General features: G+C 39.0%; 1 protein-coding gene across 1 annotated transcript; it reads right to left on the reverse strand.

Moving 5' to 3' along the window:
• Positions 1-504: 504 nt before the first annotated feature.
• COX5A (cytochrome c oxidase subunit 5A) lies at positions 505-10825 on the reverse strand. The gene is made up of 5 exons (XM_017650940.3): positions 10612-10825; positions 5392-5508; positions 3885-4006; positions 2517-2639; positions 505-671 (listed from the first exon to the last, which is right to left on the reverse strand). Exons 1-4 carry the CDS (start codon positions 10709-10711, stop codon positions 2526-2528), a joined length of 453 nt encoding a protein of 150 aa, XP_017506429.1. The 5' UTR covers positions 10712-10825; the 3' UTR covers positions 505-671; positions 2517-2525.
• Between the last annotated feature and the right edge of the window lie 4948 nt (positions 10826-15773).

Below are 15773 nucleotides of genomic sequence, written 5' to 3' on the forward strand. Positions count from 1 at the left end.
AACTTTTTAGTCTCCCAAGAAGTAAATTCATTTACTTAGTTCTTTAGGCAGAAAGCCTCAAATCTACCACAGCCAAATTCTTTGATGTCCACGGCTAACACTGCACCACTAGGGAAAAACAGGTGGGGGAGGGGAGGAGCGCCGAGAGAGGCCGGTTGCCGCAGCACATTCTCAAGGCTATCTATCTCAGTGAGACTTCTCAACTCTATTTCACCTGCTTGGGGAGGCACACAGTTCCATCTAACCCCAACACAGCCAATCCCCTAGGCTCAGGGTGCCTGCTGGCCCTGTCAACAAGAAACTTCCATATAAATGACTTTTAGCCATTAGCTAATTTACCAGGCAGTGCACCCAGATGTGTGTATATAGCTGATTCTCATGTCAGATTTCTGTAGAATTAAAGCAGTTCCCTCGAGCATATACGGTGGCAACAAAACCATTACCAATGGCCCTACATTGGTTCATTTTCTGCTCTTCAATGCAAACACATGGAACAGTCCCTAATTTCAGTTCAAACTGATTTCCCTTTTATTGAAGTCCAAGTTACCATTACACGGTTTGGTACTCAATAAAGGAAAACTTGTTCGAATAAGGTAATATGTTATCATCAGTATTTCCAGGTGATTGTTTACAATCAAGTAGCATTGTCAATGAATCCTTGGGAAGCCCACCTGTAAGAGAAAACATGAAGAATTAGCCAGGAAATAAAAGCCAGGAAATCTTAACTACAAATAATTCTTCAGAGCAACAGCCCAGGGAATTCACTGCCTCTGTGTAGCCTTTTCTGCTCTTAGTTAATCCTGCTTATTAAGGGGACTAGCTCTATGGCTTTTCTGTTGTTTATACACTTGGTACTTACTTGATTAGTCATCTTTTTCAATCAGAAAGTGTTGGGGAGTTGCCCTTTTAAGAAATTTTTAGAAGAAATATAATGTTACTGCAACTAGAATATATCCCATATAACAAAGATCTTCTGGACTCCTTGGAATAATACTTGGTAAAGTGAAAATTAAACCTAAGTTTAGATAACCTCTTAAGAGTCCATTATGTGAAAAAGAACCACAGACAAGTGCTCAAAAATATACCTAGGAAATCCTTTATTCTGAATAACTAGTTTTCTCTAAGTACTCACTTCAGTGAGTTACTCATCTTTAGTCACACATACAAAAAAGCCTTTCTGTGTATTACAAAGATAAGCCATATAACTTTAGTAAGGTGGTGGTGGTGGAGGTATGTGGGTAAACAAAGATAAAATTAAGACTCCTGCTCTAAAGCAAGCTGTAAAAAGAGATCTCAGATGTATTACAAAACCTCAGGCATTTTTTTTGCTTAGTTTGTCAGCAGGAAGACTGAATGGATTCTTTTGAGTTCCTAATTTTTAAATAAGCAGTTCAACAGGTATTCCCTAATGATAGCCTAACCAAGCTCATTAGTTCTTTATCTTATGAGGGATCTTATATTAGCCTTAAATACTTTTTTAGTCCACTTTATTGAAACTTTTATAAAATACTTCAGTTTTGCCTTCTAAAAATAAACTTCCTCACTCTCAGGAAGCAAATCCTCTACTTAAGACTCAGAAAAATAAGAACAGGGCTTTAGTAAACGCCGCAGGACTGACATGCCTACACAAGATGTGGTGTAGTGAGAGCAATGGACTCTGGAGCCGACTGCCTGGATGTAGAGATGGGTTCCACTACCGGTGCTTATATGATACTGGACGGGGTGCCTCGGGTTCCTCTTCAGGACTTCATGAAAATTAAATGAACTAGTACTTATATAGCACTTAAAACAGTGCCTGACACATGGTAGAGAGTTAATATACACTATCTGTACTAGTTAAATAAAATAAAAATGAGTTACTTCTTACATATTTTCTGTTTTACAAAGGACTTTCTGCACACTGCTCACTAATTAAAAAGAAGATCTTATGGCTGGTTTTATTACCTAATCTGTCTTGCCATAGAGAACAAGGTATCAAATTAAGTTTTTATTATTGATGAATATTTACCTGACTATTAAATTCTAACAAGGGCACACAAAAACCAAAGCCTCAGATTACTAACATCCTGATTAAAAATAAACAGATATATAAAAGCATGTATGATAAACACTTGCATGCAGTGAACTACCTTTCTTTGGGGGAGGTTAAAAGGCTAGAATTAAGGAAGGGTACACAGAGGGCTTCAACTCTATGTGAAACCAGTCATTTCTTGGGGGTAGTGAGGGAAACAAATTGGCAAAATATTATCTGAAAATCTGGGTGTGGTTATTTTCTATGCTATTCTTTATGCTTGAAATATTTTTATAAACTTTTTAATTAAGGAGGCTTTCACTTGCCTTCACACCAGTTCCGAGAATAATTATAACTAGAAATAACAATTTCAGCTTATCATCACTGGTATTCTCTAAATGTCTATGCTCACAGCCTCTAACAAGGCCATTAAAAGGTCTTACACTGAGACTGAAGTGTCACTCACCCCTCCCTGGATTCTTTCCTGCCTTGTTCAGTTGCTTACCCATGGGATTTACACTTTGTCAAGTCCTAGTTCCTCTGGAGTGGAGATTCCCAGTTCATTTAGAGTTGGTCTAAGTTCCTGAATGACATAGGGGTAGATTTCCTTATGAGGTCCTGCTTTGTCCTGATGGCAAAGAAAATATTCACATTTAGCTGTCAGAAAAGCCACCTCTATTACCAAGATGAACTTGAAAATGCTTTAAATCACATATGCAAAGGCTAATAGCAGAGAATACAAGCCACTTTACTTTTAACATATTTGTTCAATTAAGAGATCGATTTATGTAGTCACTATTAAAAATAGATTTTTAAGACATCTTGAGAATAAGACAATTAGATTAAATCCAGGGAAAAAAGCATTTGTTAAAGCCTTGAGTTACTGGTAAAGAAGGTAGTGATGACAGAATTTTGCAAAGGTAATTAAATGCATCCACCAGGCAACATAAAAAATTAAGTTAACAGAGGAAAGTATTTTAAATTTGCCTTCAATTTGAAACCCTAACTGAATTAACTACTGGTGTTGAATGGATTGATAGCCTACAGAACCCTTAATTATCTTACCCATTGTGGATAAAGTAATGTCATACTTCCCCTCATACAGACCTTTAATTTCTTACTTATAAGACCATAATGTCTTTTTATGGGAACACACTTGGAGAATACTTATTTCCAGGGCAAGAGAGGTTTGACAAATACTCACCATAACTTATGCTTACATTGTCACAAGGTTCCTCAGGGACAAATACTAAAAAGTCAAAAGGGCTATGATCACGTCTAGCTGCTGTTCTTCTGCCTTTACCAAATTCTGGGTCTCCTTAATTGTATTTTTTAAATTATAAAATTCTTTAAAATGCAGTGTATTTATTCATTACAGAAAATCAAAAACTTTATCAGATGAGGAAAATAAGTATATATCCTCTTACACTTCCCCTGTATATTTTTTAAATAAAATGGGGTCACACCATAGGAAGTGTTTAATAAGTTGCTTCAATTAACATACTAAGAATAATGTTAAGCACCATTTCCACCACATTAATAGATAATAATACCTTTTCTGGGAAGTCCTATTTTAAGAAACCATTAACAATTACTTAATGTCATATCACAGATAGCACAAAGATAAATTATAGTTAAACCTTTGTACATACTTAATTTATTACCAAACTGCTGAACAAAAGGGTATCAAGCACAATTTTTAAAGACTTGGATAAATTCTGCCTAACTGTTCTCCAGAAGGATAACTACAATGTACATTTCCTCTACTGATATAAGAACTAATATTAACAAATTCAAAAACACAGAATATGTTGATATCTAATCAACAGCCCACCCACTTCTAGAACAACTTTAGCATTATTATTTCACTGACCTTAACAACCTCTAAGATTCGAACTGCACTAGCAAAATCATTTAACCGTCTGCATGCCCGCAAAGCAGCATCAATGATTTTGGGTTCGGGAACCAGATCATAGCCAACAAGTGTATTCATCCCTGTCAAATTAAAAAGAGGGGCCATTAACAACTGGAATATCCTCACTTTTTAGTTAACTTTATTTTTACTGGACCACATACATGTGACCTTTTATCATACATGTGACCTTGTATGTTTAGGCCTCTATTATCTTACCTATAAAATCAAAGAGTCTACCTTTAACAAATTCTAAATGGTAAAATCACAGTGGATAAGTAGAAAGAAATGCAGTAGCATGCATACTGAAGGAAAAAAATGAAGTTTTCTCAAATGCAAATACTATTTTCATGATTAGATGGTCTCTTTTCAAATAAGAGGGTCATATTCAACTCCTATCTTGTATTTTACTTTAGTTGATTTAAAATAGATTTGAATGGGAAATAATCTAAAAACGACCAGAAAAATGCATAAGGAGAGTCAGTGAGGCCCAAATGAGGACATTAAGAAGATACAGAGAAACATTAGTGAAGATTCAACCAGAAAATGATTGGGCACAATTACTTTTGGCTCTGCACAAAATGACACATCCTACAATTTAAAATTCTCTTAATGGATGTGCAGAATTGTTCTTTTTATTATTTCTGTTCAAGATTACTCAATAAGAATTTTCCTGGTTGCAGCAAAATGGAGGTATTACATTCCTGCAGAGAAATCCGAAGCACCTATATATAGTTTAAAATATTTAAACAAAGGACATCAGTGACTACAATGCTAGAATATGTCTACAAACTGAACTCTTGGTCTGAGATAAACAGCATACACTTAAAATAAGTTCTCTGTTAGTCTAACCATTAAACTAGTTAGTTACCATAAATGCTACTTATGTTAAACGCTGCAAATTTAGGAAAAATAATTTCTAGCTTATTTAGACCAGAGACTTATTTAGGGCAAGACAAATCATAACTGACAATAAAAATAACAAAAAAACACTGAATATTAGCGAGAGGGGAAAAGAACCATATGACTACCTACGTAAATTACCTAAGTGGTACAAAATTGTTAACTCCAGCTCACCCTGACCTATCATCACAGCAGTGGTTTCCGATTGGGGATGATTTTGTCCCCAGGGGACATCTTTGGCTCTCACAATGAGGGTGGGGGTTTTGGCGTGTAGAAGAGTAGAAGCTACGGATGCTACTCAGCCCCTATGGTGCAAAGGCCAGCCCTTGCAACAAATAATTATCTGAACCAAAATGTCAACTGTGCCTGCTTTAAAACCTAGCTTTACCGCAAACACTTAACTATGGGAAACTATAAACTTCCCCAACTGCAAGTTGCTCAATGGTACTTAGTTACGTGATGCACGTTTTCAAAATAGTTGCTTTCAACAAAGCAGTGGGAGACTATAAAACAGTGCACAATTCTGCATCATAATAGACAAAAAATATGCCTATGTTCCAACTACCTTTACGCAATTCCCAGGCATCGATATCTGGCTTGTTGAAGTATGTCACCCAGCGAGCATCAAACTCCTCATCCGTTTCATGTGAACCATGGGAGTAGCAGCGAACTGACTGGACAGCTGCATTGGAGAAAAAGCAGTAACTTCAAACTACAGAGGTAGTACTTGACACCCCTTGTCAAAACATTAAGTTTTGTGTGTTTGTTTTTTTTCTTCTTAAAATTACGTTAACATACAACATAAAATTTATCATCTTAACCACTTTTAAATGCACAGTGCACTATATATTCAATGCCTTAAGTTTTTTATCAACTATATATGTCATGATAGGGAAATTATTCAGCAGGTCAAATGAAACAAATCTTATATAATGATATGAAAAAACATCTAAAAAAGTAAAGAAAAGCAAGTAGAACCAGAAGTACTATTTATGTTATGTTTATGCTTTTTTCTCCTGAAGTGTAATGCTAGCTTGAAACTATTAACAATTTCATGATTATCACTGGAAGGAAAAACTATTTCTTTATATACTTTCATAATGGCCTGAATTTTTATGATAAGCATGGTATTAATTCCTAATTTAAAATAATGTCCATTCTGGTTCTTAAGCAAAATTATATTTTCTTGATAAATTAAAAAAAACTTATGCTCTTCATTAAATTATTTGTAAAATAAATCATACATCCTGACTAAGCAGTGGTAATTTAAAAATTGTTTCTATCAAAGTACAGCCCTCTCCCATAATATTCTGATAAATCCCCTGAGAGAACAAGCCCTCTGCCTTACACCCAATGAAAAAAAATACAAACTGCTTTATAAGATTTCTAAGTGAGATTTTTAAAATAAAACATTGTCAACAGGACACACTTAGCACTCTCTTCCCCCCAGTCAATATGCCCTTTGCAGTACCATGTGAAAAGCCTTTCCATTTTTAATCTTTGCCTGTCAAATTAACACTGAATTGGAGTTAGAAAATCTGGATTCTTTCTAAATAGCCTCTGTACTGAGGAGTAGGGAGAGAAGAAAATTTTACCTTTGGGTTTTAGCAGGTAAACCTAGTGGTCAGATAATTGTAGGCTTTTCACTCTTCCACTGTTTGACCTTGAGAAAATTAACTTAAATTTTATTTTCCTTATCTGTAAAATGGGGATACCACTACCTTAGCAGATTATGATGATTAAAAATGAAAGCCTGGTAACACTTTGCCCAGGACTTATCACCCTGTAGGTAGGTACTCAGTAAATAGTAGCTATAAATTAATCCTTACCTGAAATACCTTATTTAATCTTCAATTTAAGGAAATCATAATTTACAGAAATAAAATGTTCTTCAAATTGCACTTATTATGAATTAGATAAACTTGGTATAATTTCTAGTTATTTTTTAAAGACTTAATACTAAACAGAACAAAATAAAGAGATTCTGGGTAGGGACCCAGAAACCTCTGCTGCAGTTCTAAGAATACTCTGAAATTTAAATGTTAGGAATATCCTAATCATCCTTAATTCAGTAACTTGCAGGAGAAAGATCAGAGAAAAAAAATAAAACAGAAAAAGATAAGATGATAGAAAATGAACTAGTTCTGAAGATTGACTGTCACTGCTAGATTAAGTGAAAGGATTCTCACTTAAATTACCATCTGAGCCTACAGCAAAATATCTGCCATTATACACAGAGAATCACAGCATAAGTACCATTATTCCCAGAGACCTAAATTATCTCAACAATCCAAGCCCAGAATTAAGTGGGACATGTATATATAAATGGGCTGGAATTGGACCCCCTTTAATATATATGACAAGAAAAAAGAATGACTCTCTAGACTTAGTTGTATTTGTAAGTGCAAAGACTTAATCAAAACTATGTGGTTATTTAATAACTCTTACAGGATTAATACTCACATTTAATATATCAGAAAGCATAGATCACAACAACCCTCCAACCCACTGTTACCAAAATTTATCAGCTACTTTTTCCAAATACTAAAGTTATCTTTAGCTGAACGCTTGAAGTGCAAGTGTAAAATGGCACAACCATTTTGGAAGACTTATTTAAGATGAGAAACACACCTACCATACCACTTCCAATTCTAATTCCACTTCTAAGTATTTACCGCAGAAAACTGACATATATGTATTCCCTCTCAAGAGGTAATTATTAAGTGTGCCTTTCCTACCACCCAGAAAAATGTTTCATTTCATGAGAACCAATTCCATTTGTTCACTGCCGGGCATGGATTTCACTAGATAATTGTTAGTTTTGGTTTTGTTTCTCGATTGTGAAAAAGATGACCAACAACTGCAAATCCTAGTCGAGATCAACGGATCACCTGCAATGATCTGTTCACCTTCCTTCTGGAAGTCTCAAATTACACAGTGGTTGTATTCCAAAAAACCCTTATAAAAAACTAAAATACCAAAAGCATGCACCAAGATCTTCCAGGACAGCAAAAACAGACTCTCCCACATTGTTTAAATAATCCTAATCCCAGTAATGGGCAGCAAAGGATCTATTTCCCTAGCTGTGGACATGCCTCCCACATACTTAACGTTTGTTGTTAAGGTAAACTGTATTAGCATTCTCTCCATTCCCACCAACCCAACTTAAGTGCAGCATTTCGACCCAGTTTTGAAGTTTACAAGTCAAACTATTTTGGAAAACAATTGTTCAGTGCTTTTTTAGAACCTGAAGTTTCCCAAGTAGGAAAAGGGAAGCAGCTGTAAAAAACTGGGACATTTCTACAGCCTAAATCCGAAAAGCTATTTCTAATACTGCTTTTTGGCATTCAGTTACTCTATTCCCACCCCCCCCCACCAAAAAAACCTAACATATAACATAGTTAGAAAAAGTAAGGGGCTCATTAATTCCTTTGGCTTAAATTTAGTTATATAGCTTTCCATTTAATAATTGGCTCAGAGAAGGACTAAAGAATGGACATTTTGGTGGTGGTAACTCAAGGAGTAAGGGAAAATAGTGAATAGTGTAAAGGGCACATAAACAAACTCAAAGGCAGGACTATTGAGGCACAAGGCTTAAGAGTATCATGGGCCTGGGGCCCAAAGGCTGGAAATCTAGAAATGCCGGGAGGTGATAAAAGGTGCTACTTCAATTTAGCCCTGCACCAAGAAAGGGAAAGAAAAAATTCCCATCCTTCCAAAGGGGAAGGATGTAGGAGCCAGGACTGTATAGGTTTAAAGAATTGATGAGAACATCTAACCATTATTTAAAACATTTAAATTATCTAATTCAGTTTCAGGTTGGAGGCTTTGGTGGACCAAAATGGAATTTTGGTTGCTACTTAACTAGAGCAAATTTGAGGTCCCTCAGGTTAATCCCTCCAGAGCTCTTTTTCAAGTATACTCTCATTTGACTTAGGACTACCTCATCCAAAAACCTTAGTCCTTTTTGATTTTCAACTGCCTAAGACCTCTTCAGTTTCATACTGGTAACAAACACAACCTATACTATGCAAATTGAAATGCACTATAATAAAACAAGGATGTATTAAGCATTTGTGCCAGCCAAGGTACTGAAATTTACATTATCTTATTTAAACATGACAATTACCAAATAATTATTATCCCAATTTTAGAGATGAGGTAAGTCTTAAGAAGGTAACATGTCCAAGGTCGCATACCTAGAAGTAGCTGACACAAATGTAACCAATACTGCCTCCTTGTGGCAAATTATTTAGGTCTATGGGACAGACACTCAAAATTAAGCATTTTGTTTATGAATTACACTCAACAGCAGGAAAAGAACGCCTGGGAGATAAATCACTATGTCCAAATTTACTAAGAGGAATCCCCCTTAATCCACCCGTTTATCCAGTTTGCTAAAAACTTCTGCCTGTTTCCAACCTGCCACCAAATGTAGCAATTCTTTTGAAGAGATCATAAAAAAACCTCCCCAAAATGTATCCATATGAAAAAATTAAAGCTACTTTAGCATCTAGATGAGGAAAGAAACAAAAAAAAAAACCACATAAAATCTGACAAACATCAGAGTGGGCCAAAAATAATTATGGCTAAAAAGCTAGAAAACAGTTCCACTACTAATAAAGGAGTCAGTTTCCCCAGATGGGCCTGTTTCCTCTTCCATAAAATAAGGTCTCCACGGTCTCTGAAGAATATGCCAGCCATACCGTTTTCTAGAAAATAAAGTCTAAATTGAATGATGTGAAACATATTCTCTAGGTTCTTAACTATCTAGTTATAACACTCAAAACATCTAAGAAAACAACCTTTTGAGTTTCTAAGTTCATATGTTTCAGTATGCATGCTTTCATAAACTTAACTCCATAATGTAGCATATATTACCGTCATGGACCAAGATCAAAGTGAAGTCACAACAATTCACAGCACAGTGTTGTTTCCTAAGTCTCCCGTTACACGTATTACGGGAGTGGCAAACCAGAGGCATCAATCAGTAGTAGCACATTTCATACCCCAGCAATCTAACCCGACGCAAAAAATTAAAGCTGCTCCATGTTTGCAAACCCACTATTCCTGGGTCTGTGGTACCCAATTTTTGAAACAGTATCCTTAACATAAGACCTATCAATATTCACGCTCTCCTTCAGACCTCAGGAAAAACACACACGTCGATCTGAAACACTGAAGAATTAGAACGTGGGACAGTCTCTCAAAATGACAGAACGGTCAGTGAAGGTGACTCAAACACAAAACCCAAACCGAGAAATGCCTGATAAAATGGTACACTGGGTGCCACACGGAAGCATACTGTATCTTCGGAAAACAGTGGGGGCGGCCATGCCGCGTCCCGGGAGGGGCCACTCCCGACCCTACGCTGAGCGCGGCGCCCGGCAGCTCAATGTCACCTTGGCTGAAGCGCTGCAGGCCGGCGGTGGACACTTCCAGTCAGGTGGCTGCAGGGATCGGCGCCGGGCAGTTCCTGCCCGGGGACCGAAGGGGTCCAGTGGGCGAGGGGGACGCGCTGCGCCCCCTCCTTGGGGCCCACAGCAGGTCCACACCTGACCGGTTCGGGTTGCCCGCACCAGGAAGTCGCGCGGAGGGAGGCCTCGGGACACGCCTTCGAGGTCTCCACAACTCGGGGCTGTGGAGAGCAGCCGGCGGTCGCCAGGTTCGTCCGCCCGCCCGCAGGGCAGGGGGTAGGCCGCGGGGCTAGCCTGCCCTCGCGTGGAGGGGGCCCAGGTCACCGCAAGGACACGCGGGCGCAGGTGGTGGCAGACAGGGGCCTTACCGCCAGCGGGGCCGGGGGCTGAATGGGGGTGCAGGAGGCCTCGAGGGCTGCCCCGGGTGGCTGCGGCTGCAGCGCAGCGGCGGAGAGCGGCGCCTAGCATGACGGCGATGGCGGCGCGCGGAATGAGGCTGAGGAGCTGCCGGGTATGAGCTCGCGGACAGCCCTGGAACTCCAGGGGGCCGGACACACGCACCGACGCACGGCGGCCGGCGCGCGAGGTCCCGCCCACTGCGGCGCGCGCGCAGTGGCGGGAGGGAACGCGGGCGGGCTACGGCGACGCGCTAAGGACAAACCATTTCCTCGCCGTCCTTCACGGCTCTCTTGCCCCATGGACCGCTTCCACCATCACGGAGAGAGAACGGAAGGAATGCGAAGGGCGAGTAGTGACGCGGGACAGGGACCGTGGAATTAGGCAGAGTAGGGTGAGGGCCTCCGGAGAAAAAGCAGAGCAAGATAATTACAGTCAGAACAATGTAGCAATGTGCAAAGAAGTCCCGATTGAAACTCTGATAAGCATTACGCAGAGTCAGAGTCACACAAATTCTCTAGGGTGAAGATACCGGACTAGGAATATAGGCATCTTCAGTGAGATCAGTTAAAACTCAAAAGGCCAGCAGCAACTTGGCCTGGAATGTTTCAGTGTTCTGCAGATACAGAAAAGTGTCTCAGCATAACCCGTGACTTCACTGTAACAATTTAAATCATGACAATGTAAAATTTTACCTTAGCCTGCTAAAAGGCCCAGCTTATTTTAACCGTACCTATGTGCTATATTTCCTTTTCTGATCCTAACCAAGTAATCTGCAACCTAAGAAAAAGACTAATTTAGTAAGCAAGCCCGACTATAAACAGCCCAAGAAGTTAAGAAGATTCTTCACTTACTTCAGCAAACAGGCAACAACCCAGCCCACCTTGGGGGCAGGGTAGGCGGTCTTCATTAACATGCTCCCAGAGGGAAACTGCTATCTTGAGAAAGAATCAGAGCAGAAAATTTCTTGTATTACCCATCAAAAATTCTGGGACCACTCAACAAGTCTGCACCCCTAACCCTTTACCCTCATTCGCGAAAATCCTCAACCGCGCAAAAAACCCCTAGACAATGAGCCAACCACGGACTCTCTTGTCCCCTCCTGGCGTGAGCCGGGAGCTCTGTCCTCTCACTTTATCTCTAAATAAAAGCCTGTACCTTGCTCTCCTACCTTGAGTGTTTGTGAAACTCAGTCTTCGGCATCGTGAACAAGAACCCCGGCATCAACGATATCATGATTCAAGTCTAGCTGGGAGCGGACTCCAACACCTCAAAGTGGGAATGATAACAATAATAGCAACTACAAGTTATAATAAAAATACCTTATTTACTTCCCATCCGCCCCTTTCCCAACGCTCCCACACTCACTTGAGCCTAAAATAAGAGGAGAGGGGAAAAACAACTTCTTACATTAAGGCAACTTACTATATGCCATTATATTATAAGGGACCTGTGGGTAAAATTGTAACATTTCCAGATTATCTCGTCTGGCTTTAGTGTATTTGCATATCCTCAGCTGTGGAGAGAAGTTCATCTCCATGTCAATGGGTAGTTACCTGGGCAACCGAGGGCTGTCTGAACCTGAGCGTTTAAGGGGAGGGGCTTGCTTGCCGGCTGGTTGGCTGGCTTCTTTCCAGAGTCTAGAGACTGCCCTAGACTATAGTTTCTAAGCTATAAACGGGTTTTAAACTTTATCTCTCCCTTTGACTGATTTTGTTTTTTAGAGGTATTTTGCCCCGGGATTTCCTTTCCCCGGACTCACACCTGGCGACAGTTGACAGGGTGCCTCTGAACCCGAAATCCGTCATAATTGGTGTGACCTTTGGAGGGCTGCTCCTGTGGATGGTAGGGAGGCCCCAGCAGACGCAGTGGCAGGTGGTGCCGCTTCACCTGTTATTTATTAATTTTTTTGGTATCATTAATCTACAATTACATGAGGAACATTATGTTTACTAGACTCTCCTCTTCACCAAGTCCCCCCCACATACCCCATTAGTCACTATCCATCAGCATAGTGAGATGCTGTAAAATCACTACTTGTCTTCACTATGTTGCACAGTCCTCCCCGTGCCCCCTCCCCACATTATATATACTAATCATAAGGCCCCCTTTCTTCCTCCCCCGCCCTTATCCCTTCCTTCCCACCCATCCTCCCCAGTCCCTTTCCCTTTGGTAACTGTTAGTCTATTCTTGGGTTCTGTGATTCTGCTGCTGTTTTGTTCCTTCAGTTTTTTTCTGTGTTGTTATTCTCCACAGATGAGTGAAATCATTTGGTACTTGTCTCTCCCGCCTGGCTTATTTCACTGAGCATAATACCCTCCAGCTCCATCCATGTTGTTGCAAATGGTAGGATTTGTTTTCTTCTTATGGCTGAATAAAATTCCATTGTGTATATGTACCACATCGTCTTTACCCATTCATCTACAGATGGACACTTAGGTTGCTTCCCTTTCTTGGCTATTCTAAATAGTGCTGCGATAAACATAGGGGTGCATCTGTCTTTTTTCAAACTGCCACATTCTTAGGGTAAATTCCTAGAAGTGGATTTACTGGGTCAAATGGTATTTCTATTTTGAGCTTTTTGTGGAACCTCCATACTGCTTTCCACAAAGGTTGAACTAATTTACATTCCCACCAGCAGTGTAAGAGGGTTATCCTTTCTCCACAACCTTGCCAACATTTGTTGTTGTTTATCTTTTGGATGGTAGCCATCCTTACTGGTGTGAGGTGATATCTCATTGTGGTTTTAATTTGCATTTCTCTGATGACTAGTGATGTGGAGCATCTTTTCATGTGTCTGTTGGCCATCTGAATTCCTTCTTTGGAGAAGTGTCTTTTCAGCTCCTCTGCCCATTTTTTAATTGGATTGTTTGCTTTTTGTTTGTTGAGGTACGTGAGCTTGTTATATATTTTGGATGTCAACCCTTTATCGGATCTGTCTTTTATGAATATATTCTGCCATACTGTGGGGTACCTCTTTGTTCTATTGATGGTGTCCTTTGCTGTACAGAAGCTTTTCAGCTTGATATACTCCCATTTGTTCATTTTTGCTTTTGTTTCCCTTGCCTGGGGAGATACGTTCATGAAGAAGTCACTCATGTTTATGGCCAAGAGATTTTTGCCTATGTTTTTTTCTAAGTTTTATGGTTTCATGACTTACATTCAGGTCTTTGATCCATTTCTAATTTACTTTTGTGTATAGGGTTAGACAATGATCCAGTGTCATTCTCTTACATGTAGCTGTCCAGTTTTGCCAGCACCAACTGTTGAAGAGGCTGTCATTTCCCCATTGTATGTCCATGGCTCCTTCATCATGTATTAATTGACCATATATGTTTGGGTTAATGTCTGTAGTTTCTATTCTATTCCACTGGTCTGTGGGTCTGTTCTTCTGCCAGTACCAAATTGTCTTGATTACTGTGGCTTTGTAGTAGAGCTTGAAGTTTGTGAGATCTCTCCCCCAACCCCCACTTTATTCTTCCTTCTCAGAATTGCTTTGGCTATTCAGGGTCTTTGGTGTTTCCATATGAATTTTTGAACTATTTGTTCCAGTTCGTTGAGGAATGCTGTTGGTAATTTGATAGGGATTGCATTGAATCTGCAAAGTATTCCCTCCTCTTCTATTTTTTGTAAAACTTTAAGGAGAATGGGTATTATGTCTTCTCTAAATGTCTGATAAAATTAAGTGGTGAATTGATATGGCCCGGGAGTTTTGTTCTTGGGTAGTTTTGTTCTTGGGTAGTTTTTTGATTACTGCTTCAATTTCGTTGCTGGTAATTGGTCTGTTTAGATTTTCTGTTTCTTCCTGGATCAGTCTTGGAAGGTTGTATTTTTCTAGAAATTTGTCCATTTCTTCTAGGTTATCCAGTTTGTTAGCACATAGATTTTCATAGTATTCTCTAGTAATTCTTTGTATTTCTGTGGGGTCCGTTGTTATTTTTCCTTTCTCATTTCTGATTCTGTTTATGTGTGAGATTCTCTTTTTCTCTTAATAAGTCTGGCTAGGGGTTTATGTATTTTGTTTATTTTCTCAAAGAACCAGCTCTTGGTTTCATTGATTTTTTCTATTGTTTTATTCTTCTCAATTTTATTTATTTTTTCTCTGATCTTTATTATGTCCCTCATTCTGTTGACTTTGGGTTTCATTTGTTCTTTTTCCAGTTTCAATAACTGTGACCTTAGACTATTCATTTGGGATTGTTCTTCCTTGTTTAATTAGGCCTGGATTGCTATATACTTTCCTCTTAGAACTGCCTTTGCTGCATCCCACAGAAGTTTGGGAATTGTGCTATTATTGTCATTTGTCTCCATATATTGCTTGTTCTGTTTTAATTTTGTCATTGATCCATTGATTATTTAGGAGCATGTTGTTAAGCCTCCATGTGTTTGTGAGCCTTTTTGTTTTCTGTGTACAATTCATTTCTAGTTTTATACGTTTGTGTTGGGTGCATGGATATTTATAATGGTTATATCCTCTTGTTGGACTCACCCCTTTATCATTAGGTAATGTACTTCTTTGTCTCTTGTTACTTTCTTTGTTTTGAAGTCTGTTTTGTCTGATACCAGTTCTGCAACACCTGTTTTTTTCTCCCTATTGTTTGCATGAAGTGTCTTTTTCCATTCCTTCACTTTTAGTCTGTGTATGTCTTTGGCTTTGAGGCAAGTCTCTTGTAGGCCACATATAGATGGGTCTTGCTTTTTTATCCATCCTATTATTCTGTGTCTTTTGATTGGTGCATTCAGTCCATTTACATTTAGTGTGATTATTGATAGATATGTACTTATTGCCATTGCAGGTTTGGTTTCATGGTTACCAAAGTTTCAAGGGCAGCTTCTTTACTATCTAACCATCTAACTTAACTCATTTGTTATGCTATTATAAATGCAGTCTGTTGATGTTTTATTTCTCTCCCTTCTTTTTCTTTCTCCTCCACTCTTTATATGGTAGGTGTTTTATTCTGTCCTGTTCATGTTTCCCTTGACTGATTTCGTGGATAGTTGGTTTTATTTTGCCTTTAGTTAGTATTTGGTTGGTCTTCTTTGTTTACTGTGGTTTTATTTTCTCTGGTGACAGCTATTTAGCCTTAGGCATACTTCCATCTAGATCAGTCCCTTTAAAATATATTGTAGAGAT

The sequence above is a fragment of the Manis javanica genome, chromosome 8 (genome assembly GCF_040802235.1).
Source record: "Manis javanica isolate MJ-LG chromosome 8, MJ_LKY, whole genome shotgun sequence".
Taxonomy (NCBI): Eukaryota; Metazoa; Chordata; class Mammalia; order Pholidota; family Manidae; genus Manis; species Manis javanica.

Excerpts from the sequence above, each read along its gene's own strand:
- COX5A (XM_017650940.3), bottom strand. The coding sequence starts at position 10,711 with ATGCTAGGCGCCGCTCTCCGCCGCTGCGCTGCAGCCGCAGCCACCCGG. Across the intron at positions 4,007-5,391 it reads TGCCTGGGAATTGCGTAAAG|GGATGAATACACTTGTTGGC; the intron begins GTAGTTGGAACA and ends TTAATTTGACAG. Across the intron at positions 2,640-3,884 it reads GAATCTTAGAGGTTGTTAAG|GACAAAGCAGGACCTCATAA; the intron begins GTCAGTGAAATA and ends CTTTGCCATCAG.